This window comes from Symphodus melops (assembly GCF_947650265.1).
Source record: "Symphodus melops genome assembly, chromosome: 4".
NCBI classification, from domain to species: domain Eukaryota; kingdom Metazoa; phylum Chordata; class Actinopteri; order Labriformes; family Labridae; genus Symphodus; species Symphodus melops.
This window is the reverse complement of record NC_136694.1, coordinates 12,142,322-12,167,167: the sequence shown is the minus strand read 5'-3', so window position 1 is coordinate 12,167,167 and position 24,846 is coordinate 12,142,322. Positions and strand designations below refer to the sequence as shown.

General features: G+C 38.5%; 2 protein-coding genes across 2 annotated transcripts in view; both read left to right on the top strand.

Moving 5' to 3' along the window:
• wdr1 (WD repeat domain 1) overlaps window positions 1-2,604 on the top strand; it is an 11,100-nt gene extending 8,496 nt beyond the window's left edge. Inside the window, exons 13-15 of the mRNA XM_079341281.1 lie at window positions 1-152; window positions 266-410; window positions 1,722-2,604. The exon at window positions 1-152 is cut by the window's left edge and continues 22 nt beyond it. Of these exons, the coding sequence (XP_079197407.1) occupies window positions 1-152; window positions 266-410; window positions 1,722-1,828 (404 nt within the window). The 3' untranslated portion in view covers window positions 1,829-2,604. The remainder of the gene's footprint in view (window positions 153-265; window positions 411-1,721) is intronic.
• A 1,194-nt stretch (window positions 2,605-3,798) lies between these two features.
• The window catches only part of slc2a9l2 (solute carrier family 2 member 9, like 2), a 102,452-nt gene continuing 81,404 nt past the window's right edge, over window positions 3,799-24,846 (top strand). The window contains exons 1-6 of the mRNA XM_079341282.1: window positions 3,799-3,937; window positions 4,344-4,411; window positions 10,557-10,641; window positions 15,105-15,206; window positions 17,264-17,424; window positions 22,119-22,243. Coding sequence (XP_079197408.1) covers window positions 10,573-10,641; window positions 15,105-15,206; window positions 17,264-17,424; window positions 22,119-22,243 — 457 coding nt within the window. The 5' untranslated portion in view covers window positions 3,799-3,937; window positions 4,344-4,411; window positions 10,557-10,572. The remainder of the gene's footprint in view (window positions 3,938-4,343; window positions 4,412-10,556; window positions 10,642-15,104; window positions 15,207-17,263; window positions 17,425-22,118; window positions 22,244-24,846) is intronic.

Below are 24,846 nucleotides of genomic sequence, written 5' to 3'. Positions count from 1 at the left end.
CGGTTCAGGGCGACACTCTGAAGGACGACGGTAAAACTCTGAAGTTGAAAGGCTCAGTCACAGATATGGCTTACTCTAATAATGGAGCATATCTGGCTGTCATCGATGATAAAAAGGTGGTCACAGTTTTTTCTGTGGCTGACGGCTACTCGGTAAGTACTTGTCCATCAAATCCATTCAGTTGATACAATATCACAAGCTGAGCTGAGCTGTTTCCTGTGAACTGGAATCATTGTCTCTCCTTCCAAATATTTCTTTCAACAAGATGCTCAGTGAGTTTTATGGACACCATGCCAAACCAGTTTGCTTGGCCTGGTCACCTGACAATGAGCACTTTGCCACTGGTGGGATGGACATGATGGTGTTTGTCTGGACAGTCGGTGATTCAGACCGGAGGATCAAGCTCCAGGGTAAGCACACGTGCACGTTAACTCATGTACTCATATGGATTTCAGAATTGGCAACAGCTCATTTACACCTGCTTCACAAAGTGCTGTTACCCGTTTTTGCAATCATCACATTCTCACATTTGTTTCTATGATTTTAATTATAAATGACCTCTATTCAAATCTAATATTTAAGCTCTTCTTGCTAGTTTCATTCAAAGGACTCAGTCAGTATAATGGAGATGACTGTAATTATTGAGTTTTAAAGTTGCTTTTAAATCTGTTTTGATTTTCCAGTATCAGCTTTTTATTACAAAGCAACATCATTCCTTTCATTTCCTACTGCAGTTTGTAGACGTGGACTTTCCTATACTACACCCAGTCAGTAAAGCTGACGTTCGACCGCTCTGTGCTTTATCAGTGACTGAAGAAACGAATCCCAAAACAACAGCTCGGCGCTTGTTTTGCTTTTAACTCCACACCCTGACGGTGCAGGGGTCACAAGTGCAAAGATCAATCTGCTTTACATTTAAGCTTGATGAACGGTCTGCATTGTTGCCCGCTGTTGAGAAAATAAACTTTGGATGGGTTTGATGAGGCAGGATCACAAAAGGAAGACCTCAGCACAGTAGTCTGAACGGTCATCACATCCACCTCTCAAATGAAATCAAAAAACACATCTTTTACAATACTGATTTAAACTTGGATTACCATGGCAACACTGGTGGATTCAAAGCATTCTGGTCAGCCCTATTTTGATCATTGACTATTTAAAGAAGGACACAGCCTCCCCTCCTCCTATTGGGTGCTGACATATTGCGCATAAGGTTTCACAGTCTGTAACCAGTAACCAGAGCACACGTGTAACTTTATTGATAATACAGCAAAGACCCTTCAGGTCGCTACAGTCTACAGCAGAACAGATTCTTATGTTAGTTTGATGCAGACACTCGAAATGTCATCGAAGGTTTGATGATTGTTGTACTAGTGTTAGATCATCTTGTTGTCCCTCCTCTGCCTCTGCTATGTTAATCCAATTCAAATGTTACAGCAGACCCCTTTCTACAGCGTTAAATAAGACATTAAAAGTGAACACATGAGAACTGTACAACAGAAACAATCATGATGTGTACTTTTAATATGAACGTTTTAAAACACCATCTGAGAACATGAAGGAGGCGGGCTCTTTGACCCTTTGTCAGTCAGTACGTGGGCAGGGGTTACAAATGTTCTGTCTTCACTTCACGCTGTCCTTTTACTTCTCTGCAAACATTTACACTTTCTCTGTTGTATAAGACAGTTTTGTAGCCAGATGTTGTCACTCTGTGTCTGCAGACTCCCACCGGTTGCACCATGTGAGCGGCCTGACCTGGGTAGACGAGCACACTCTTGTCACCACCTCCTATGATGCCACCATCAAACAGTGGACTATTTCATTCTAAACTGCAAGCAGACAAACCTCCATATCTCCAGGGACAAGGACTACTGTATAATTAAATCATGTTTTTTCCTTTCTTTCTTTTTTTAAACTGTTTTTTTCACTGTCTAGCAGTGGTCAGTGCTGTTTGTAAACATTGGAATTTGTGAATGGTTATGGCGGCTAAATCCTCCCATAAGAATGGTGCGAGATATGCCTCTTATAAAAGAATAACCTCGGCTTACACAGAAACAAAGTTTTGGAGTAAACAATATAACCATGAGTGCTTTTACATCTCTTGAGCGTTTTGGACCCAGAGAAATGTTTGTCGGCTCAACATTCCATAGATGATAGCTTTCAATGAGTTTAACCTGAAGTCATTGTCAGTGGTTGGGCTTAATGCATCTTCATTTAACAGATGAACCAAAAGCAGGTTGTTTTGTTAAAATCAACAAAATAGTGTTTGAAAAACAAAAAAAGAAACCTTTTGGTTACATTCCTGAAATGAGAGATTCCTGGTCCTCACTGCAGCTGCCTGTCATGTTTATTTCAAGCTTTTGTTAAAGGGTGGATGTGTTTGTGTGATGTTTTGTGATTCACAACTCTTCCTGTTTCAATGGGGAGCAATTGAACAAAGTATGTGTACAATCAAGACTGGGTGTGTTCAGTTGAAGGTGTTTGTTGCTGTGTTTTTGTTTGGGCCCACCACACTTTTCACACTTCTTTCTTTTCTTTGTCATTATGCATCCACCTCCCGAATGGAAGTGGGTCACTAATAATAATAAAAACTCTTTTTATGCATTTTCCCTTTCATTCAGATTTCAACTCTTTTTTTGTTGTTGTAATTGTCAGCTTGATGTACAGTCATTCAGACAAGCGCATGACTGAGAGTAGAAAAGAAAGCGTCTCAGTCAGACTGAGTCATGATGCTGTTATATAACTGACTTCCTCTGCTTGCACATTGAACCTCTGTCATCTTTTCTGTCAGTGGATAAAAGTAACAGAACGGAGAAAGCTGAAATTGTTGTGATAAAACCTTTTGGTTAAATTTCAGGGCGTCTAATGATATCTGTTAGTTCAAAAAAAATTAACTGACATTTGTATTATTTGTATAATACAATATATTTGTATAATATAATTTGTATTATATGAGTCAGTTTAAAGAAGTTCCTCACCTGACAAATATCTTCTCTCTCTTCCGTGTTTGTCAACAGCGGTCATTCAAATTGCTCATTTTGTTCTTAACTCACGTGGTACAAATGTATGGACACAAATGTGTCTGCAGACTCCGACCGGTTGCTCCATGAATTGAAAAGAGAGGGTGGACTTGGTGCCACCTACTGTAAATATGTTCTGTTACATTTTGTGATGTTCATCGAACATTCGTGTACACCCAAAATGTTTAAAGTAAAGAGTAACCATAATGCATATTCCTGCCACAGGTATATATGCGTTACAGGACTACGCAGTCACGTTGAAACAGTTATTTTCATTCGTTTAGTGAAGACAACCGATAAAGCCTGTATTCCTGTCGAGATGGGAAAGTGGTGAACATACATTCACAGGTCCATGAAATCTGTTTCTCCTGCTGGGAGTCAAAATCTAAGTCTCTAAAAGTTTGACTTTACCGAATTTCTCAAAATCAATGTCTAAAATATTTGCCTATGTATAAAAGTAAGTGATTTAAAAAAAACAAAGTGGCTGCCTTTTAGAAACGCTGAACAAAAAACAGGGCAACAAAAGGTATCAGATATTTTTTAAAGCATAAAGGAAAAACTTCTCTGCGTACAGATTTAGGTTATTTCGGAAGAAAAAAAAAACACCTTTCAATCACATGCAAACAAAAAAAAAAAGAAGGGTTTTCGAGGTCAGACGATTTCCAATCCCGCTGACATGGAGGGAACGGAACATGCAAAGGAGAAAATGTTAAATATGTTTAAATATTTGTGCCGGTTGAATTTCTTTCATAACAAAAAAAGCACTGTGTTGCCAAAGACACCTGAAACTGATGAACGGTTAAACGAGGAGACCTTTTACCCCCTCCTGCACCACAGGTAGCAAAACAAGTTACTGGATAACACCAAAGCATACTTAACATTAACCTAGAGCTTCATATCAGACATGGAAAGAACCAGTAAGTATCCCTAAAACCAACCTTTCTTTTGGCTTAAAGAGGTAAGTGAAGCATTCACATTCATGTTCATTGTTTGTGGGGTTAAAATGAGCTTGAACTCTATCATTCTGTTAGCTTTCTATTTTTAAACTACAGAAATGAAAATCTAGCAGGGATGATAACTTAAAACAACGCGGTTGCTGTGAAAAAGGTGCAAATGGGTTATAAACTTGTTTTTGTACGTTTTTAACTTCTATAGATTTGTTTCCGTCTCACAAATAATGCAAACAGTAGATGACGTATTCTTTGTAAAACAGTCTCCTTTAGGATCTTTTGGTCTCCAAACCCTTTTGGTTCATGTCCAGGTCAGTTGATTAAGTTAGAAAGCAAACTCATGTGAGCGTCTCTTTTCCTTCCCTGCATGCAGTCACTTTGCCTGTGGTGTCTGGGAGATCAGCCCGATTCTTCCCACTTGGAGTTCCCAAAGTCCTGTTGGTGAGTTAATTTCCTCTTTTTGAGAAAAGAATTAAAAAAAAAAAAAAAAAAAAGAAGTAAATGAATATGCTGTCAAGTACACATTTGTTGGCTTTAAATGAGTCCATTGATTTATTCTCATAGCCTGTAGAGAGAGTCTCGGCTGTAAACAGCTCTCTGTGGAGTCTTGCTGAGAGAGAGCTTCTTGAACAGTAGGACAGTTAATGTTTAACAAAGCCACTGATGGCAGTTTTTTTTAGAGTTTGCAGCACAGCATACAGAGGTGTACCAATGGACCTGTGGACACAATATTAACTTTGGCAAATTAAACATCGAAGTGGCTGTGCACAAGGTACCCTATTGGTCATGGAAAGTTAACTTTGATATGGTATTTTTTAAAAGAAAGAAAATCATTAACTTATTAACTTGTCCTTCCAAACCTAACTGTACTGTAAGTGGACACTGAACCATACATTACAGCATTTTCCCGTGATAACAAGTCATTTACTGTTGTTTTCTCAAGACCATAATGGATAATAATATGGTCTTGAGATAGCAACGTGATGTTTTCATGATTTTGGAATATCAGTGTTTGTTTTCTTACTACAATGGATGAATTTATCTCGCAATATCGAGATGAAAAGGCTTGTGTTTGGTCGTAAACTATAGGCTGGACCGCTTCATGCGCCATGCTGCCATATAAAGTCCACTCTAGCAGCATTCATTTAATTTATTTCTGTTTGTTTTGTGCTTTTTGCAACTGTGGGACTAAGAGATTAATAAATCGAGATCTAGAGAAAACAACCAGAAATTACTCAGGAAAGCTGAGAAGACAAAGGTTTGTTTGGATCCGTGTCTGCTTAAGGCTTCTGTACATAACTGCATGGTGGAAACTGAATAAGAACTAAGAGAAACATATTTTCGTCTGCTCAGTTTGGTTTGCTGCACTTTGCCTGAGGATTCTTTTCCCACTGAAAGGTCTCTGCACATCTTAGGAAACTGAACCCTATTGTTACTTAGACTCCCAGTTCTGAGAAAAGCTGTCCCAAAGGGGGTGTTCATCTTACAAGAGTTTCATTACTAGGCCACGTCTTTTTTCCATGGCAGCTCCAGACCTCGTGGTTCAGCACTCCAAACAAAGCAAACTAGTTGCTCAACACCTCTGGCCACGTGCTGAAACCATGGCTGGTTTTTGGCCGTCTCTTGTTTATGATGCTGTAATCTTTCTTGCACTTTTCACATGTGGCTCACATGTTCCTAATATAGATAGCTGGCAGAAAACACTGCAAATGAAATAATAAGGTGGTACTAAGGGAGAATAAAGCAGCCATTGTTGATGAGAGGAAAAAGCTGCTTGAGGACTTGGTTATTTGGAGGGGATTAAGACCATGCTCTCATGCTGCTTTTATTTAACAAGCTGCAGTTTGTATTTCTCTTTCTATTCAGAGACTCTATCACTAATTTCACCTAGAAATGTGCACTCAAGGCTATATATTTCTAGGAGAAGTCAAACAGGCAGCTATGTTTTTTGTTAGTTTTCTGGTGTCACTCTGTTCCAGAGACTGTCCGATCTAGGGGTATTTTCTGGAATTTAGCCAGTCATAAGGATGAAAGGGTGTTTCTCATGCTAACACCAGATCAAGGCATACAGCTCAACTTGGATAAGCTTTCCATTTTTTTTAATGGGAATTTTTTTAATGGCTCTGGAGCTGGAGCCTGCCCATGTAACTCAAGGTAAGTGCTGCAGTTTCTCTACAATTAATACCTCAAACCTGCTTGTGACAGAATGCCTGGCTGCTTGTTTACTTAAAGAAGTAGGCTGAATGCAACAAAAGTTATTTTTTGTTAAATGCTCATTTTATTAGATACACTGAATTATAAGTCAAGGTCATGGAGAGGATACTGGAATATTTGATTTCATTTGAACCCGAATACTTTATCGATCACATCAGACCGGTGTGTCTGTTCTCGCTGAGTCTGAATTTCGCCACATCATTCTTTAACTATTGACCTAACAGTCATGTCCACATTTCCAGCGTACAGAGCAGTTAATGTTCAACAATATCATCTCACTTTTTTTTTTTTTACACCAGGAGGCTAGAAGAAAGATTTTCTGAAATAAGACGTATAAAAAGTACAAAACTGCTCTCAGTCACGCCACATGTCAGCCACATCTACTCTAGCCTGAGATTGACTCTCACTGACTGCAAAAACTCTACAGAGGATTTCATTCAGTCATGCAGCAGTGTGTTGTTGTGCTGTAAAATAGAGAAATACACATTTATGTTGAAAGTAGTCAGGTTTGAAATACATGCATCAATCCAGAGTTGATCCTTTTACCTCAGTGCTCTGTAACTGACTTGAATTATTCATTGGAAACTTGAACTTCAGTCAAACCTCTAGATGGAGAGATTCACATCATCTTGTTTTAAACTATGCTGTATACATTTAATCGGAATTTTAATGTAGTTGTTCGTCTTGCCAGTTTGTTTAACATCATTTCTTGCTGTGCCTCGGTGATTTGCCTCAGAGTAATTGCTTCTCTCTTTCTAATATAGAAAGGCAACAAGGACGTTATCAAGCATATGAGTTGCTGTAAATATTTGCTAAGTGACTTGTATGAATGAGCAAGAAGGCTGTCTATTCCAAGGCTGTGAGAAATCAAATGTGTACTACATGAACATTCGACTTTGCTTTAATTAATTGGTTTTGATTGGAAAATGTACTTTCAATATTTATCTATACTATGATGTTGAAGGATAAAGCTGTCAGTCAGCTCAATGTTTGTACAGACATCCTTATTACCTTGATGATGAAAAAGAAGGCTTTGATGAGTTAAAGTGCTGGTTGATTGCAAAGGGTATTATTATTTTAGGATTTTTAAATATCATAGGATGTGTTTACACAATTTCTGATCTCGGTTCATTCATCCTGGTAAATATAAGACCATGAGCAAACTTGATTTCATTAAAGTCAAACTCCCGTATGAATGCGAACCATGTGCTTTTTAAGGACAGGGACATTTTTGCTAATCTACTCACTACAATCTGGTTAACTGCTGAAGCAATGCAAGTGATTATGTTTATTATACTGTTGGTTGTGTTTGGTGAGAGTAAAGTTTTTGCGACTCAGTCAAGATATTCTATCAGATAATACAGATGTGTAGCTGATTTTTTTCTCTTCCCCCCAGAACAGCTGACCTCAGACTCTCATAATGACACACGAGATAAGAGACATCAGAGAGGATAGGAGGAGCTCATAATAGTTAATCATTCTTCTGTGTTATGATCACCATCGTACATGGGTAGTGTTTGGTCATTGGTCCTACAGTGAGCATTGGATACACAGCCTGTACCTGGGTAAGTTGACTATAGGACTGCTGGTACTTAACTTCAGATGACAGGAGACTTTGTTGCACATGTTGCGGCTTTTTACTTTCTGCCTGATATCCACAGACCTGAAGGTGTTTGGTCACGTGGGCTGACTCTCATTCTGCTGTAGATTTACTGAAGTTTTCTTCTCGGATTTGTGTACAATGTATGTATTATTGAAGCCTTTTTCTAGTGACTCTTACAACCATGTTGAAAAAAAAAGTTATGATCAGGAAGCAAATCATCTAATGAAGCTTTATTGCTTGACATAATCCTCAAAGCAATAACTCCAGTCCACGTTTGATTAAAACTTGGACGTCCAACATAAAGTTATTTGAATTTTATTATAGTACGTAATAAATTCTTATCTATTATGATTTAACATCGTACCAATCATTTCCTAAAGCAGTGATTATGTGTTACTTGAGTGCCAGCAGTTTAACAGCAGTAATAGCTTCAGTTATTCTGCATATCTGGGGCTTTAATCAAAGTGTGGTTTATCTGTTTGGAAGCACTGGCTGACAGAATCCAGTCTTGAAACTTGAGCTTTTATTATTCAGCAGTAAGTCATAGGATGTACTGTTGGAACATGACTCACCAAGGGAAATCTATTCCTCTAGCAGTGAAGGCTCTTGAAAGTGACTCTGATGAGTTTAAAAGCAGAAGATTTGAAGATGCTGCCGCAATAGAACAGAATATAATAGGTTTATTGCCATTGCACCAGGTATAACAGAATTTAATATACGAGTTGCCATCCATAAAATAACAAAAACAAGTCCATTAATAGCATGGATGAGGCACATAAAAAAAACAGCAGCACTGGAGGTATCAAGGTCTTTACACGCGCAATAACAAAAGTGAAAATGTGCAATATAAAAAGTTTCCGGCAAAAGTTTCAGTGGATGTTTACTTTGTTGTGACTCCAAGCTGACTGAAAGTGCTGTTCAGGAAATCATTTTGACAGAGGGGAAGTTTACTGTTTTTAACAAGGTGAGAGAAGTAATATATATATATTTATAGTGCTTAAAATCTTGAGGATCCTCTGTTTTAAAGTTTGTATGCTTTGAGTTTGGAATCAACATAACACATTTAATCATTGCAAAACAATACAAACAAATGTGAAGAAAGACGAGGTAGGTTGTTATGCTCAACAAAAGGCACTTCTTTGCCAGCCTGTTGAGCCCGGCCTGCTGTGGTGTGTGTCTTGTGTGTATTACTTTGTGTTTGATAAAGGAAGGTTTAAAGTAATGTCAGGGTCATGAAGGTCAGAGGGCGGGTTTCTAAAGTTAATATTCTTTACATGTACATGGTTCCTGTCTGATAACTGAGCTTAACAGGTTTCCTCTGCCTAATAGACACACAGGAAGAATGCTGACTCGTCTGATGACACTTAAAGAGGATCATGAAATCCTTTTTTGTCATTATACAGTTGAATAGATTAAACTGACTTTGATACAGTAAACATTTTTGTCTGAAATCATGCATAGTGACTTTTGCCTAAAGCATTTATACTGCCCTCAATGGATGTAGTCATATACATGAGCTTATTGAGAAGGATCCAGACACAGGAGAAGAAGAGAAAACCAGCTAAACACAGAGGAAGCTGATTACTTTTAATAGAACAGGAAAAAGAAAGATGTGTTTTCCAAACATAAAACAAATATGTGTAAATATAACTGTGGGGCACACGTAATAAAATAACAAGGGGAGGACCTACAGCCAAATCCACCTTTTATGTAGTGAGTGAGTTAAGAATTACACATGTCCTGTTTCAAGGCTTTTCACAACTTTAATAATTAAGGTTCACTATATTTTGAGGGGCTTTCAACTGCTGCTTATTGTTTGCTCAGTGGCCAGCAAATAGTTTTTCATGTAGTATTTGACCTCATATTCAATTTGATTGATTTGGCTTGAAAAAGATCTTAAGGAGCTTTGGATATACAGCCTGAAAAAAAACTAACTTTATGTGAATTTCTGATCCAAAGTGCAAGACATGTATGTAATAGTATGGGAAAGTTGGACTCCAACTTTCTGATGTGTCATGCATCTTCAGTGATCTGATGAATTCAGTCTACAGCTACAGTTTGAATCCTTGAGCTTCTGCTGGTTTACATTCTCATCCAGGCAGAGACTCGTTTAAATTCTCGGAGGAGACTGAATGCTATTAAACAAATTAACTTTAGGGCAGAGAGGAAATCAGGAGCACTGCAGGTCACCTTCCCCTCTCTGTTACATGAATGCTCAGAAGTTTGGTTCTTTTTAGTTCACAAGCCTTAAAACCCTTTTTGTAAACGATTCAAAACGAGTATAAACACAGAGCCCTACGTCAAACCACATTCAACATGAGTGTTTGATTAAAAACAAATGTGGAAACCATCTGATTTGTTTAACAAAATGTGCATCTGCTACAGTATTTCTCAGTGTTACTATTCATAAAGCCACTAGATGGCAGACTCACACTTTGCATGCCCTTTCACAAGGACTCCACTTTAAGGACTCCACTATCATGGACAAATCCAGACCATTGTTTGAAATTGATCAAAAATCCAATGTTTAATCCAATTCAATGTGCAAGGCAGTACTTATTATGAGTAAATCCTAAACTTGTGACCAAATATTGATAATCCTGTGTGTATTTGTGTTGCATTTCAGCAGATTTGGGTTTTGTTATTTCCTTCCTACTAGATGTTTCACTCCGTTGTTTCTATTTTAAATTTCACTTCCTCCTCTAAGCACTCCTCAAGTTCCTCTTGATATTCTGGATGTCTGTTTTGATATGACTCTCTCCTTTAAAGGTGCAAAAACGTTAACATGGACAAACCAGGAAAGGAAGACCCATCTGACCTCCAGATGAGCGACTCAGAGAAGAACTCTGAAAAGGTTAGTGTCATTGTCACTCATTTCATGTCAGTGTAACTCATGTGGACAAGTCTGTGTCACCCTGACACGTTCACATGTTTTGTAACATGTAAAATTAGACCTCTTTGACAGACTGACAGAAGAGTTTGATAGCATTTCATATATATTTCATGACCAGGCGTGTGCACACAAAAAGGGGCTGAAGCACCTGCTGGTTTGCCCTCTCTACAGAAAGTGCTCTTATTTGAATGAATAATTAATAACTGGCTCACCAAATATAAAGGATATTTGGTAAATAAGAATAATATTATTACGATATATTAAATTAAATTGATTAATGTGAAAATCAAAATCAATGAAAATCAAGTATGGAGATATGTGATCCAGGCTGGTGTTATGCCCTCTCCTCACTCCTCTGGATCTGAAACTGGAGATCTGTAGCACAAAACAAATCCTGACTAGTCACTGCAATGGGAATCTTAAAACAAGATGTTCATCATTTGTTTTATTTTTTTTTGGCAGTTGGTTACCTGTTGCAGTGTCACTCATAACGACTTCCTCAGTAAAAGTGGCTTGTTAGTTTTTCTATGGTTGTTGTCACACCGAAGTTGCTATTTTGTGCTTTTTGCAGACAATGTTTCAGATCAATTCTGAAAAAAATATAGGAATTTGTTGGAAAAATGGTGTTATAAGTGTACAGTGATATGTGTTTACGTAGCGATGTGTAGAGTGAGGGATGGGGTCGGGTGGTGGTGGGCTTGGAATTATTTTTATCTGCCGAAGGGAAGACCCTGCGGAAAGAGTTTGTCAACCACTGAATTAAGTAGAGATCAGTTATGTGGACAAAGTAGAACACAACTGATGTCCATTAATGTTTTGTATTGGTGGACTTGAGGAAAAGCCTTACGCTACTTGGTGAGAGAAATGATCTTTATCACTGTGACTGAGCAGATGTTCTGCAGGTGAGATCTGAAAGGTATAGGTGAGAGTTGGGATGGTTAACATGTGAGGGGAGTTTATCAAAATACAATTTGTGAAGTGGTTAAGTCAAAGATGGGCTGTGTTGGCAGGCTAATAGATGAGACCTTAGAACTGCTGGCTGTAAGAACAGTCAAACATGTACAGTAATCTTTACACCTCCAGTACCCTGATATGGTGTTGGGCTATCACCTGAGAGAGGGTTTCTACCATTGACAGACAGTACAAAAGTGACTCCGAGAAGATACACACTCATAAGTTCAGAAATGGCTCCTCTATATACTTTGCACGTTTGATTCATTAACTTTATTTAACTTTGTTACAAAATGTGTCTTTTCAAATGGTATGTTTATCGATTTATTTAATTTAAAGCCCCTTTGTGAATTTCAGCCCCATGCAGTCCCCACCTTAAGCTCCTCTGCATGTCTCTGACCATGACTCTTTAGTGTGTTATATGTTATTGCATTGTTATTTCTGATATAAACCAGCTATTATAATTGAGATTACCCCTCTGTAATTATCTGTATGACCTTTGTGCTCTGCACATGATGCCACGCCTTTCTATGCTGCTATTTAAAAACACGTCTGTTGCTTTTGTCAGGCCTTTTTAAATAATAAAATAAACTGCATGAAGTAATAGGAATGCAGCTGTTCTAATAACGTAATGGAGGGATTATCCTTGACCCTTTTTTTTTTGTAGAGATGAGTGAGTAATGGTCCATAAAACAAAAATAGAGGAAAGTTTTAAATCGGGCCAATTGATCTTAAGAGATTAGAGTTGATTTGGAGAATTAGGCTGTTTTTTGGGATGTCATGTTTTGTTATTACTCTGCACCAAATACATACAGATGTATTAATACCCTGCACCCACAAGGTCCACGTCCACAGTAACATGGTTATTGCTTTGTTTTGTTTTTGGTGTTTTTAAGTATACTAATGATGATTTGTGAAAATGCTGCCTGATGGATGGATCAACCTCCCCCCACCAAACATGGTAACACGATAACCCGCTTATACAGTTTCCATGTTGTTGACTGGAGGATTGAGCAGTTCCAACTGAACAATGTCCCAGCTTAGGTCCCAGCTTTAAACAGCTCAGTTACTGCCTTGTTTTATTGGCTCCATGATTGTATTGTAGCAGTAGGTGTTCCCTGATGCTTTAATTCCTTTTTTTTCTTCCACAAAATGATTATTTTACCAAGAAAGCTTAAATTAAGCTGTATATAGCTTTTCTAGTTATATTTGCAGGTCGGTTATTCTGTTACTTTGTTTTTACTGCAAAGGGAAATTCAGTGTCACCCTCTGTTGTTGAACATGATGCACACACAGTAGCTGCAGTACGCACACATACACAAACAGGATCCTGTAGACCTGCTCTGATGGAGAGATGTCAAAGTGAAGGGGCTGCCCACAGCGAGCACTTCCGAGCTGCTGGGGGGGTTTGGTGCCTTGCTCAAGGGCCCCTCAGCAGTGCTCAGGAAGTGAACTGGCACCTCTCCAGCTACAGGCCATGGCCCACTCCAGCACCGGCGACCCTCTGGCTCCCCACTCGAGTCACTACAGACTGATCTACTGCTGGTCCAGACTATCTGGTCATGTCTAAATTCTTAGCTGTATTTCTTATATCTCACTGACTAAGAAACACATAAGCAGTCACTCTTTGAGCCCATTAGACTTAGTTCTTAGTAAGTGCCTTCCAGGAAAAAGAAAGAAAAGTAATTAAAAAAACACAATTAACACACTTATTTATTCAAACAGAATTGCAAAATAACCAGCACATGCGCTCTACGGGGAGACATTTAAGAACGTTTTATATTGATTCAGTGACTACATTTTAATGAGAATAAAGAGAGACGGAAGAAAAGCAATTGTTTGTATTAATTTAGTTCTTTTCTCACTGTTATTAATAACACCCTGCTTAAATGACTTAGCCATGCTGTGCATTCCTAAGCTCCTACTCTACCTCTGCCCCGTTCAACTTCCTGCTAAACTCACTTCAAGTACTCATTGGTGGTTCTTTTTACAGTAACATTATTTTGCATAAGCGACATATGGCCCATGAGAAGCCTGCTTTGGGTATTATCTGAAACTTTAATAACTGTTTCTTTCTTTCTTTCTTTCTTTCTTTCTTTCTTTCTTTCTTTCTTTCTTTCTTTCTTTCTTTCTTTCTTTCTTTCTTTCTTTCTTTCTTTCTTTCTTTCTTTCTTTCTTTCTTTCTTTCTTTCTTTCTTTCTTTCTTTCTTTCTTTCTTTCTTTCTTTCTTTCTTTCCAGAAACATCTTCTGCTCTGACTGAACACTCTAATTCTGAACGTTTTCTTCATCTTCTCTTCCTGTAGCATTGGTCCAAACTCCCCTAGTCTTTCTCCTTGTGCTTCCAACACCTCGTCTTCCTCCGCTGTGTTTGATCTCCATGTGTGTGATCATGCTGATGTGCCTCAGGGCTGCGGGGCCTGGGGTCTGTTGGGGTAATGTGTAGTTATTGGTTGTGATGTGCGTACAACGCTTTTTAACCTTCACAGAAAAGTGCCTGATGATCACATAGGACAATATTTATTGCCTCTATAGAAGGGAACCAGGTCGGTGTAAATGAGGTTGTTCATCAAAATTATAGGCATAATATATTTCTTTGACTTTTAACTTCACATTTTGTCTAAGATATTCAAGTGAAATATTTATGAGAGACATATTGCTCCATGAATCATTTTTTACCTTATACTAAAAACAAAGACAACATTTTTGAAACTAATAATAAGCTGTTTCCCGAAGAGAAAAAGAACTGTCATTGTATCAGCATAACACAACTTACACTTGAGTCTGTAGATAATCACGCTGCTCTGTGTGGATGTCTGCAGGAAAAACTGTGGCGAGAGCTAAAGTCAACTTGCTTACATTATGACTATGACTAAATTAAGATAACACAATTATTCTAGATTAACTTTGTCTGGTTTCCAACATTTCAGTAGAATGTTTGTTCAGTTTTATTATCATGAACTCCCCATTAGCTTAAAAACACCACAATAGGAATGACATTACTTTTGCTAGCATTTTATCATGCATCAGCGTTTTTATCTGATGAAGTCAGTCGCTATTGTGTTGATTAACGAGCACTGCCCTAATTCAGTCAATGATATTAATTCAAATAAATAAATCAATAGCACTGACTCAATAGTCACTCACCATCAGAGATTCTTGCATTATCGTTATCTTCCATATTCCTTTGGCACCTATTTAATCTACACATTAAGCAGAACATGCTATCTCCTCAGTGAACTTTACAACGGGTTCTTGGTATTTATTGTTTAAAAAATTACATAGTTGAGGGCAGAGTGAAGGGAATAACCTAGTTTCTAGACATAGATATCTGGGTCAAATGAAGCAACACTGACTTCAGGTTCTCCCTGGTTTGGCTCTGACCTTGACCCACTGAACTGAAAAGCCATTAACTTACATTTTTTAGAGACCGGTATAAACCTGTGTTTTTGTGATCTGTGTGCTCTGTCCTTAGCAACCAGTCACAGCCTGTCTGTTGAGCGCTGCCTTCTTCGGAGCCCTGGGGTCATCGTTCATTTACGGCTACAACCTCTCAGTGGTCAATGCCCCTGCCTTGGTGAGTGTGGCTGTTATGTCATCTCGTAGGTCTGTTTACAGATTAAAATTCAATGATTCCTTTCATGTCTTTGAACCAATCATTAAACAAAACAGCATTTATAAAAGATCATTACTTCAGAGGGTGAAGATTCAGGTTTTAAATATGAAACTGGTGAGAATTTAGAGACATCAAAAATGTCCTATATGAAATGTACTGTCAAAAAGTCACACATTATCTTCACACGACAATATACTGTACACACAGTGTATTTGTACCAAACTAAAGCCCATTAAGGAGCTAGGAATAACATTAATAAGTCTGTTTTTTTTGTTACATAACTGGACATAGTTTTCTGCAAAACAAATCTCCCATTTCCTCCCACAAAGCCAGAGAGAGTAACTGCTGGGTTAATGATTCAGTTTGTATGCACATACTGAAGAGAATCCATTGGATATAAAACTCCAAATACGTCAGTTTTTATAAAAGATGAAAAATACAAGCACTTTTTAAAGGGTCTTGACAGTTTAGAATAAAAAGGGTTAGCTATTTCTGTCTCATATCTGTAGTCAAAGCTCCTTTAATGACTCACTTTGTTGTCTAATCGGACTCACATCCAATTACATAAAATACACTCAAGGGAACTTAACATCTCAAAGTTGCATTTATCTTTTCACAGGGATTGTTGACACATCTTCATTTTCTTATCTGTCGGGCATTCTTAACACATGGGCCACCTGTCAGAGATTCAATTTGTAAAAGCTTGCATTCGACGTGACATTTTCACAGTCAGTAAATCCTCTTTGACTGTTGAATATGAAAGTGAAATTTCTTGCGCCTTTCTGGTCCAGTTGAGTTGTGCCCCTCTTAGTTGAGAAAAGCGTTTTCAGATATCATACTTTTCAGTCTGGCCTCATCTTTGTTTAGAGGCAATTAAAGTCTGATGTTTTATTTAATTAGCATTCACAGAGGTCAAGAACCTCAGCTCTGCTGCTTCAAATATGATTACAGAAAACATATGTCATTTGTCCATGATTTTTTGAGTACACAGCACAAGCAGTAATGCATTTCTTTTAAGAAAGAGTAAAGTGTCCATGAATATGTTGTGATGTGTCCTAAACCTCCACATTGACTCTGGGATATTTTTTTGTTGTTGAACTTTATTTTTTTTAATCGTAATTTAATTTAAAAAAAAAGGAAAAAGACAAGCAGATAATACAAAATTAAATCAGGTAAACAAACAATAAGATACAAGAAAAAGAGCCTCACAAAGAGCTTTTTTGGATTTTTAATAAAACCAAACGGAACATATCTGTTAGATCACACACTGTGTTGAAAGAGCATTTAACACAAAAGGAAAACAAAAGGGGCGCTGGTAGCCTCGTGGGTACTGCGTACGCCCCATGTACTGAGGCTATAGCCCTCCAAGCAGACGGCCAGGGTTGGAATCCATCTTATGGGCCCCTTATCCCAATGTCATGTCCCCTCTCTCTCACTCCCTGATTTCTCTCTATCTGCAGTTGTATCTCTACTGAGGCTAAAACACCCCAAAATAAAACCTAATCTTAAAATAAAAGGAAACAGAAAACACAATTTAAAGTACTTCATAAGTTTGTATAGTATGTGATCATTTTAATTTAACTCCACTCACAGCTGTTCTGCATTATGCTTAACCACTCCTGAACCACAGCAGACTAAGGTCGTATAGTGACGTTTCGCTTTCAGCTTTTGTAGTCTGCATTTGCATTTGTATTACTTCATTAATGAGGATACTCTTTCTAATTTATCTGGTGTTATATGATTTAATTTTTACTTCAGATTGGTTGGCACAAAAATATGTCACAAAAGGTTTTTTAAATTTTTTTTATGCTTTGATATTGAAATTTGATCATTATTTGGTTTCTTTTTCAAGATTTTTTCTTTGCCTGGGGTATTGCACACTGTCAGGTTCCAGCCTTGTGTGTTGAGATGGAACAACCAAACTACTGTCTTTTAATTGGCATCAAGCACTGTATATACCCTTTAGGATTAACTTTTCAAATGAGGAATGTTGTATGTTTAATGTCTTTTTATTTCAGTACATTAAAGCATTCTACAATAAAACCTGGATTGAGAGATATGGCGAGCCCATTGAAGCAGAGACAGCCACCCTCCTCTGGTCCATCACAGTGTCCATATTTGCAATCGGAGGGCTTCTCGGCACGCTTTGTGTCTCTTTTATCATCAAAATTCTGGGAAGGTGAGTCCACTTAGTTCTATCCATCCATCCATCCATCCATCCATCCATCCATCCATCCATCCATCCATCCATCCATCCATCCATCCATCCATACATACATACTCTTTACTGCTTGTTCTGTATTTCTTGTTCTAGTTTTCATTTAGAGGTGTAGCAGCAGGATATACTGTGTTAGATTTAAAAATCTCCATTTGCACAAGTGTCTTTCTCCATTATTTCTAAAGGGGTCAAACTAGTCATGTGTTACAACAACCCTATGGCTTGCCTAGATTTGTTAAATGGCACATGCTTCACAACCATCTGTGAAATAAATCTCCAGAAAGCGCTGAACTGCGTTACTTTTGCTCTTCCCGGCTCCTAGTAAACACATAACAAGATAAACTGCCATCCATGTATACCATACATTTTTCTTTGCCACATTGCTCCCTGTTCTAAAGCTTAGGAAACAACCTGACGACATGCTCTTTTTTTATCTTCTGGCTGCACATTTTCTGTTACTTTCTTCCATTCAGATTGCCCCCTTTTCTTCTCTTCCTTGACATGCACTAAGTCACTGCTACGTGACCATCATACATGTGCAGTCTATATGAGCCAACAATGTACACGCTGTGGACGCTTTTCTTTATAAAGCACAGAAAGAAGTGGTGTGAAGAGATTCCCATGTGGGGCTTTGGTTGTGCAGGTTTAGTATTTTTTTTTAATCTTCCACCATAAAATAATAGCAGCTAAACTCCTCACACGTAGCAGAAGGAGATGAAAGAAAGATAACTTTTTTTTTTTTTTTTTTCAGTGTGTGTTTAAACTGTTCATATACACGGAAACATTTGAGTTGTATTAGCTGCGGTCAGCTCACCCAAATAAAGCTTTATAAAACATAATGATTCTTCAGGTGCAAGTTACTGTTGTAGTACTCAAAGTTAGTCTTGCTCTTAAGAACAGACTCGAGACCACTTTTTGTAGGTATTGATCCCTTCTCAGAATCAAAAGCATTTTTCCTCTCACTTGTCTCGGTATCAGAATGGGCAGCCCTAGGATGTAAAACCAAAATCCGTCAAGACCACCAGTGATCAGTTATTTTTCTAAATCATCCCTATGATTAGAAAGAAAACGCCCCTTTATAAAAGAACAAATATCTTTCATTCATTCACGGTTCGATTTTTGTCCCCAGGATACGGCTGCAACCTTCCCGGTGTTATGGTCTAAGTGAGTGATGCACCTGCTGCACACAAGATGAGGATTTTTCATTAATATTTATGGTCTTGGTCTTGACTCTGTGTTTATCCCTAAATGTCTCGGTCTCAGGGCACTCTGGTCTTGGTTATGTCTTGGTCTTATAAGCGTAATTTTGACTACAACACTAGCGAGCAGTCATGAAATATAATACATACATGTAAATGGTAGGTAACTAAAAATACTAGTTTTAAGCCTTCACTTATTACACTTAAAACACACATACAGCCGTTTTGTTTTGTGTTTGAAATGACACAGGGGTTATGCTTTTTAGTATAAAAAGTTGCAGTTGGACATGCTTGGTTTCTAAGGACATTTTGTTTGTAAACAACGACATTCACAACAGACTGATCAGCTGTAGTCTCACATCTTATTCTTCACTGTGAGATTCACAGTTCAATGATATTTTTTCAGATTTTAGCTGAGCTGTGCTGAACTATGTGTCCTTTTAAGCCTCAGGGACAGACTATGGCAGCCCAGCACTCTGAAATAATACAAATTCAAAAGAATCTATTATCCACTAATGATGAGGTTGTCACTTGCAGAGCAGGGACAGGCTCATGAAGCTTTAAACCAAAGCCATTGGAAAACATGAAGATGCCCTCAAAATTCACCTTGGACGTCTTATCCTCATGGAGTTCATTAGGAAAAATGATTCATTCTCCATCTATATTCTCTGCTAGATATCTATAGGCCAGCTGGTAGTTTTGCACATTGTCTCCAGGAGGTTGAAATTCAGATGTCAGGGAGAGGAGCTGAATAAATATTAGCTGATGAGGACACAGGGAGCACTCTAAAAGGAAAGTAATACTTCAGAGAATGACCAAGCAGTTCATTAAAACTTTTCTGTTGAGGAAAGGTAAATGTTGCTTTTTTAAAAAAAAACCAAAACGGTTTGAATGTTTCAATACAGATATGTCTTTGCTTGATAAAGAGACACTAAAACAACGATTTTTATCTATTTTTTCCAAGCTTCAAAAGATCCTACTCCCTACTTTCCTGTTATTTTTCTTCCAGTAAGTTGTATGAGTCTTATAAAAAGCTAAGAAGAAAAAAATAATCTTCCAGACTATAAAAGACAGTGCTGCCTTAGACATGGCTGTGTGCAGATACGACCCAATCTGATTTTAAATGTCTGGTTTTATATGCTATATGTGTTTTTCAGGTGTCTTGTGCATGTTTAGGCACATCTATGTGCAAAAATTCAACGGAAACGTGGCTTCTCCTACCTCTTCCTACTTCCTCCTGTTAGCGGTAGCAATTGGTTGCATGTCACGCTCAGTCCCTTGCCCCTTCGTTGAAAATGGGCTTGTGATATCACTAACTTCAGCTCTGCGTTTAACACCATCAACCGCGGATATCCTTCACCAGAAACTTACTCAGCTCACAGTCACCTGTCAGTGGATCACCACCTTCCTGACTGACAGGAGCAAGGGAGGCTGAGGGAGTAACACATCCAGCACCCGGACAATCAGCACTGGCGTCCCCCAGGGGTGTGTTCTCTCCCCACTGCTCTTCTCCCTTTACATCAATGACTGCACCTCAGGGGACCCTTCTGTGAAACTCTTGAAGTTCGCAGACGCCCCCCCCACCCCCACCATTCTGAACCACACAGTGTCTAATGTGGACTCGTTCAGGTTCCAGGGTTCCGCAATCTCAAGGGACCTGAAGAGGACCTCCCACATAGACACAATCAGAAAGAAGGCACAGCAGAGGAAGCACTTCCTGCGCCAGCTCAGGAAGCCCAACCTGCTCCAGGAGCTGCTGATCATGTTTTACACCTCCATCATCCAGTCTGTTCTCTGCACCTCCATCACTGTCTGCTTTGGATCTGCATCCAAACTGGATAGACAAAGACTGCAACGGACAATCAAGACTGCAGAAAAGATCATCGGTCTCGACCTTCCCCCCATCCAGGACTAACACCGTTTGAGGGTCAGGAAACGGGCAGGTAGCATCACTGCTAACCCCTCACACCCGGCCGGGACACAAACTGTTCAAGCTCCTCCCTTCCAGCAGGCGTTACAGATCACTGTACGACAAAACAAACCGTCATAAGAACAGTCACAGAGTGTCAGACCTGTGACTGTGAAATAACCATGGAACTAAACTGTCACTGTAAATGTACATATATTGTTTAATTTAAATGATCATCTCTGCACCCTCTTTAATGTAAATACTTTAAAGATAACTACCTCATGTTACTTCATCGTCCTTTTGCACTACTTACCACTGCACTGTTATTTAATCTTGTACATATTAGTCTTTAGTTACCTTTTTATATTTTTAGCTTATTGTTATTATTTAATATTTACACTGTTCAGAGAATCCTTACGTGTTAAACATATCTGGCTAATAAAGGTGATTTAGTGGCGCATAAATTAGATATATGAACCCCAAAAAGTGTATAATATGGGACCGGACACACACATTACCGTAGCGTCACCCAAAATCCACAAAACACATTATTCCCATCACACTAATATATCTAACAAAGAAGGCTGTGGGAGGTTGTTTTATATTCTTCTTAATCCTAAACATCATCATCTCAACGTTCTGTAACATACAGAGCAATAGTGGGATCGAATTCACACCCAGGTTATGTTCAACAACAAAACAATGTATATAGTCAGTACTAAGTGTTTGTTGTGTGACGGGACTATGGGCCTTCCTGTGTCAACGTGTTTGTCATTGTTGTAGATGCAGACGGTGCCTTTGCTTTTTTTAAATTTATTTTTCAGTTATTGTAGATGTGCTATATGTTGTGTAATGTTTGTATAGCGTTAAAAATAACTGCGGATTCCAGGAAGAATAGCCTCAGCCTATGCTAAAGCTAATGGGGATGCAAATAAACAAACAAACAGTGATCGTTGGCTGCATCCGTCAGTAAATCCAGATCCTTAACAGCAACACGTGACTTGTTTGCCAAGGGCACATTATTCTTCAGCAGCCTCTGTTTATCACCTACATCATGATTCACTGCTTTAATTCTTATGCAGTACTGATTTGATCAAGACAAAAGTGTTATTCACAGATGTTTATAATGACTCAATTTGTGAGCTATAAATACACTTTTTTTTAAACACAAAGCCAACAGACTTGTCCTGAAAAATTCATGGGTTGTCCTTGGACATAAAGCCATGTAAAGCTTGAGCGGTCACGAGCAGCCTCACTAGAGAATAGACATGGATTTTTTTCTGCTCTGCTTGCTCTAAAGTAAAGTTCTCATCTGCTCATTTCTTAATCCTCCTGATGCTATGAAAGCAACTCTGGATGATTTTTCCATGAAGGCTCTTTTGAACCCTCTCACCTCTGCTCGGCTAAGCTCCAAAAACCCTTTTTGAAATATGTAATTATGTGTCCACTTAGTTTTGGTTGGATTAACTAGAGATTTGTGTTGATATTCGTTAGATGTGTTTTTAGTGGGGTTTTTTTTAACCTCTCTCTTCTCTTCTTGACTTTAGGAAAGGAACCTTGCTGCTAAATAACATTTTTGCCATAATCGCTGCTCTGCTGCTGTCCCTGGGTGAGAAGGCAAAATCCTTTGAGATGCTCATCATTGGCCGGCTCATAATCGGGGTGGACTCTGGTAAGTTTTTTGATTACTAAGCACTGAAAAAAAGGGGCACAAACTACAGACAATACTGCATGTAAATCAGGTACAGACCTTTAGTTATTTCACACATGCACAAAACTCCTGAAGTTTACAGGTGAGCTGTGAACATAAGATTACTTTTTCACTCTATCACAGGTAGAAAACAGGGGAGGAGGACCCAATTGCAGAAAACAAAATATTTATTTGACAAAAGGGAAAAATAAAACTTACTCAAACACTAAAATCCAAAGCGTAGGTAGCACAGGTGAGACTAACGATACAAGTGAGGACAATCAGGGTAATCACAAAGGCGGGAAACACAAGGAACAAAGAACACCAGACTAGAACACTAGAGGACAAGTACAAAGTAAAACCCAACACTGACAACGCCACCAAAACCAGATATACAAAATAAAACAGGAAACACCAAATACCAGACTTAAAACACAAAACAGGAAATAAACTTACAGGCCACAGGGAAACACACTTAAGACTGACGTAAACACAAGACTATGAAACATTAAAGCACACAAGGGAAACAAACAGATCACTAAGGAAAACGTGAAAACAAGATGAAACACTGAAACAAAACCAAACCATGACATCAGGAGTTTCTCTTTTTAGCCCTGAAGTATTTTTTTTGGCAGAATGTTTAAGTGATCTGATGTGAGACACAGCAGGATATTAATCAAGTGCCAATCAATTCATCTGGAACGAGTGAGAGGGGGTGGTCCCTGAGATTAATGTGCAACCATAGAATGTACTTTTGTGATATATTGATTCTTGTCGAACTACACATGCTATTGATAAGAAGGCTAATATTCTCTTTATGGCATTGTATCGTAGACTTTTTTTTCCCGCCACTTCCCCATTGTTCTTTTTGCATCATGTTTTGCCTCAGGAGACCTCCCGCCCCCTTCCCCTCCTGTCGAACAGGGAAAGTCTCCCACGGTGAGGTTCATATCGTCATATGTGAACAACCACATCAGAAGGATTTCAAGGCCTGTCACTCTGAAATTCGATATAAACATTTTACAAGTGCCACAGCTCTTGACAGAGTATTTGTTAGGTGGGGGTGTTTCTCCTGGAATTGTTGAATTCAGAAGAAACTGCAGATTGTCTCTGATTTATTCGGCCGAGATCAGACGGAACAGCAGCAGAGTAAGAATGGCAGACAAACTTTTCATATCAACAGTCTTGCTTGTACTCTGTGTGCAGGTACAGCCTACATTGTGTACTTGGCTCCTATCCAATTATAGATCTGCTGCTATGAGTCTTATACATACTTTAACATCTATACAGACCTAGAATAAGAATTCCCCTCAGATGATATTGCAAGTACGATAGGGGGATTGGGACTCAAGTGCAGAACCAAGGGTGTCTCAAAGTTATCCCATAAGGATAACAACTAAATCGCAAGTGATAGATTGGAAAGGGGGGAGAAAAACCAGGTAATGGTATAAAGCCACAAAAGGCTTCCTAAACTAAAGAATGCAACAAAAATAATTAATTAAACCACTGCTGCCAAGCTGCTGAAATAAAATCTAAATTGTCCAGGAGACCAAGAAATCACAAAACCAAAGGGAAAGGCTGCCAGAGAGACCTTAGATAACACAAAAGGCTGCATGGAGTCAAAACGAAACTGTCCAGCACCCCAATTTGTACACTGGGCGACAGACAATCAGAAAATAATACACACAAGATTTGAGGTGGCGTTTGCATACATACTTCAGAAAACATACAGCTCTCACTACCTCTAAAGGTGAGATAATGGGTCAGCACAGAGCACTGCAGACTCAGGGTTTATAAAAGCTCCGGACACCTGGGCTTAATCGAAGCCAATCAGTGCAACACATATTATTACAGTGAGTTGATTCTCTCACCGCTACGGAGCTGAAAGAGTGAGTGCCCTCACAGGTAGAGAGATTAAATTAGATTAAATTATATAACCACACAATTACCAAGATTAATTAAATAAATAAAAAACAATACTAACAACTAGACTCTTGTTGAAAGTTTGCCAAAGAAGCTTCTGTAAATGATAGGTTTTTTACATTTGTAAAACCAATGCCACACTGGAGAAACCAACACTGAATCTCTTACATCTATGCTGAGTCACATGCAGGTAAACAAGGTCTCCTTCAACCTTAAAATCTAATTGAGGAAATAAGTCTTTTATTAATGTACCCAACACTATTGTCATGGTTTTGTCTTGTTTAGTTTCGTATTTCAGATTATTGATTCCTTATCTTGTTTTAATTCTCATTTTCCCTATAGTTTTTTCTCTGTGTTAATGTTTCCTAGATTTGTCTTCTGTGTTACTTTGTATCCTTGTGTCCTTCTATGTTGTCTATATAATTGTTACATTCTTGAGTTCTCTGTTTCTTCAGTGTTTTACTTTGCAGTTGTCTACAGTGTCTCTGGTCTTGTGTTCATTCCTTCCTCCATGTGTTTTGCTGAGTCTGGATTAGCCTCACCTGTCTCATTAGTCTCACTTGTGTCTGGTTACTCCATCTATTTAGTCTCTTTTTCTTCAGTTCATTGTCTTCTGTTTGTTCGGATGTCTGTCCTTGTTTTCTGTGCTTCCTCGTGGCTCC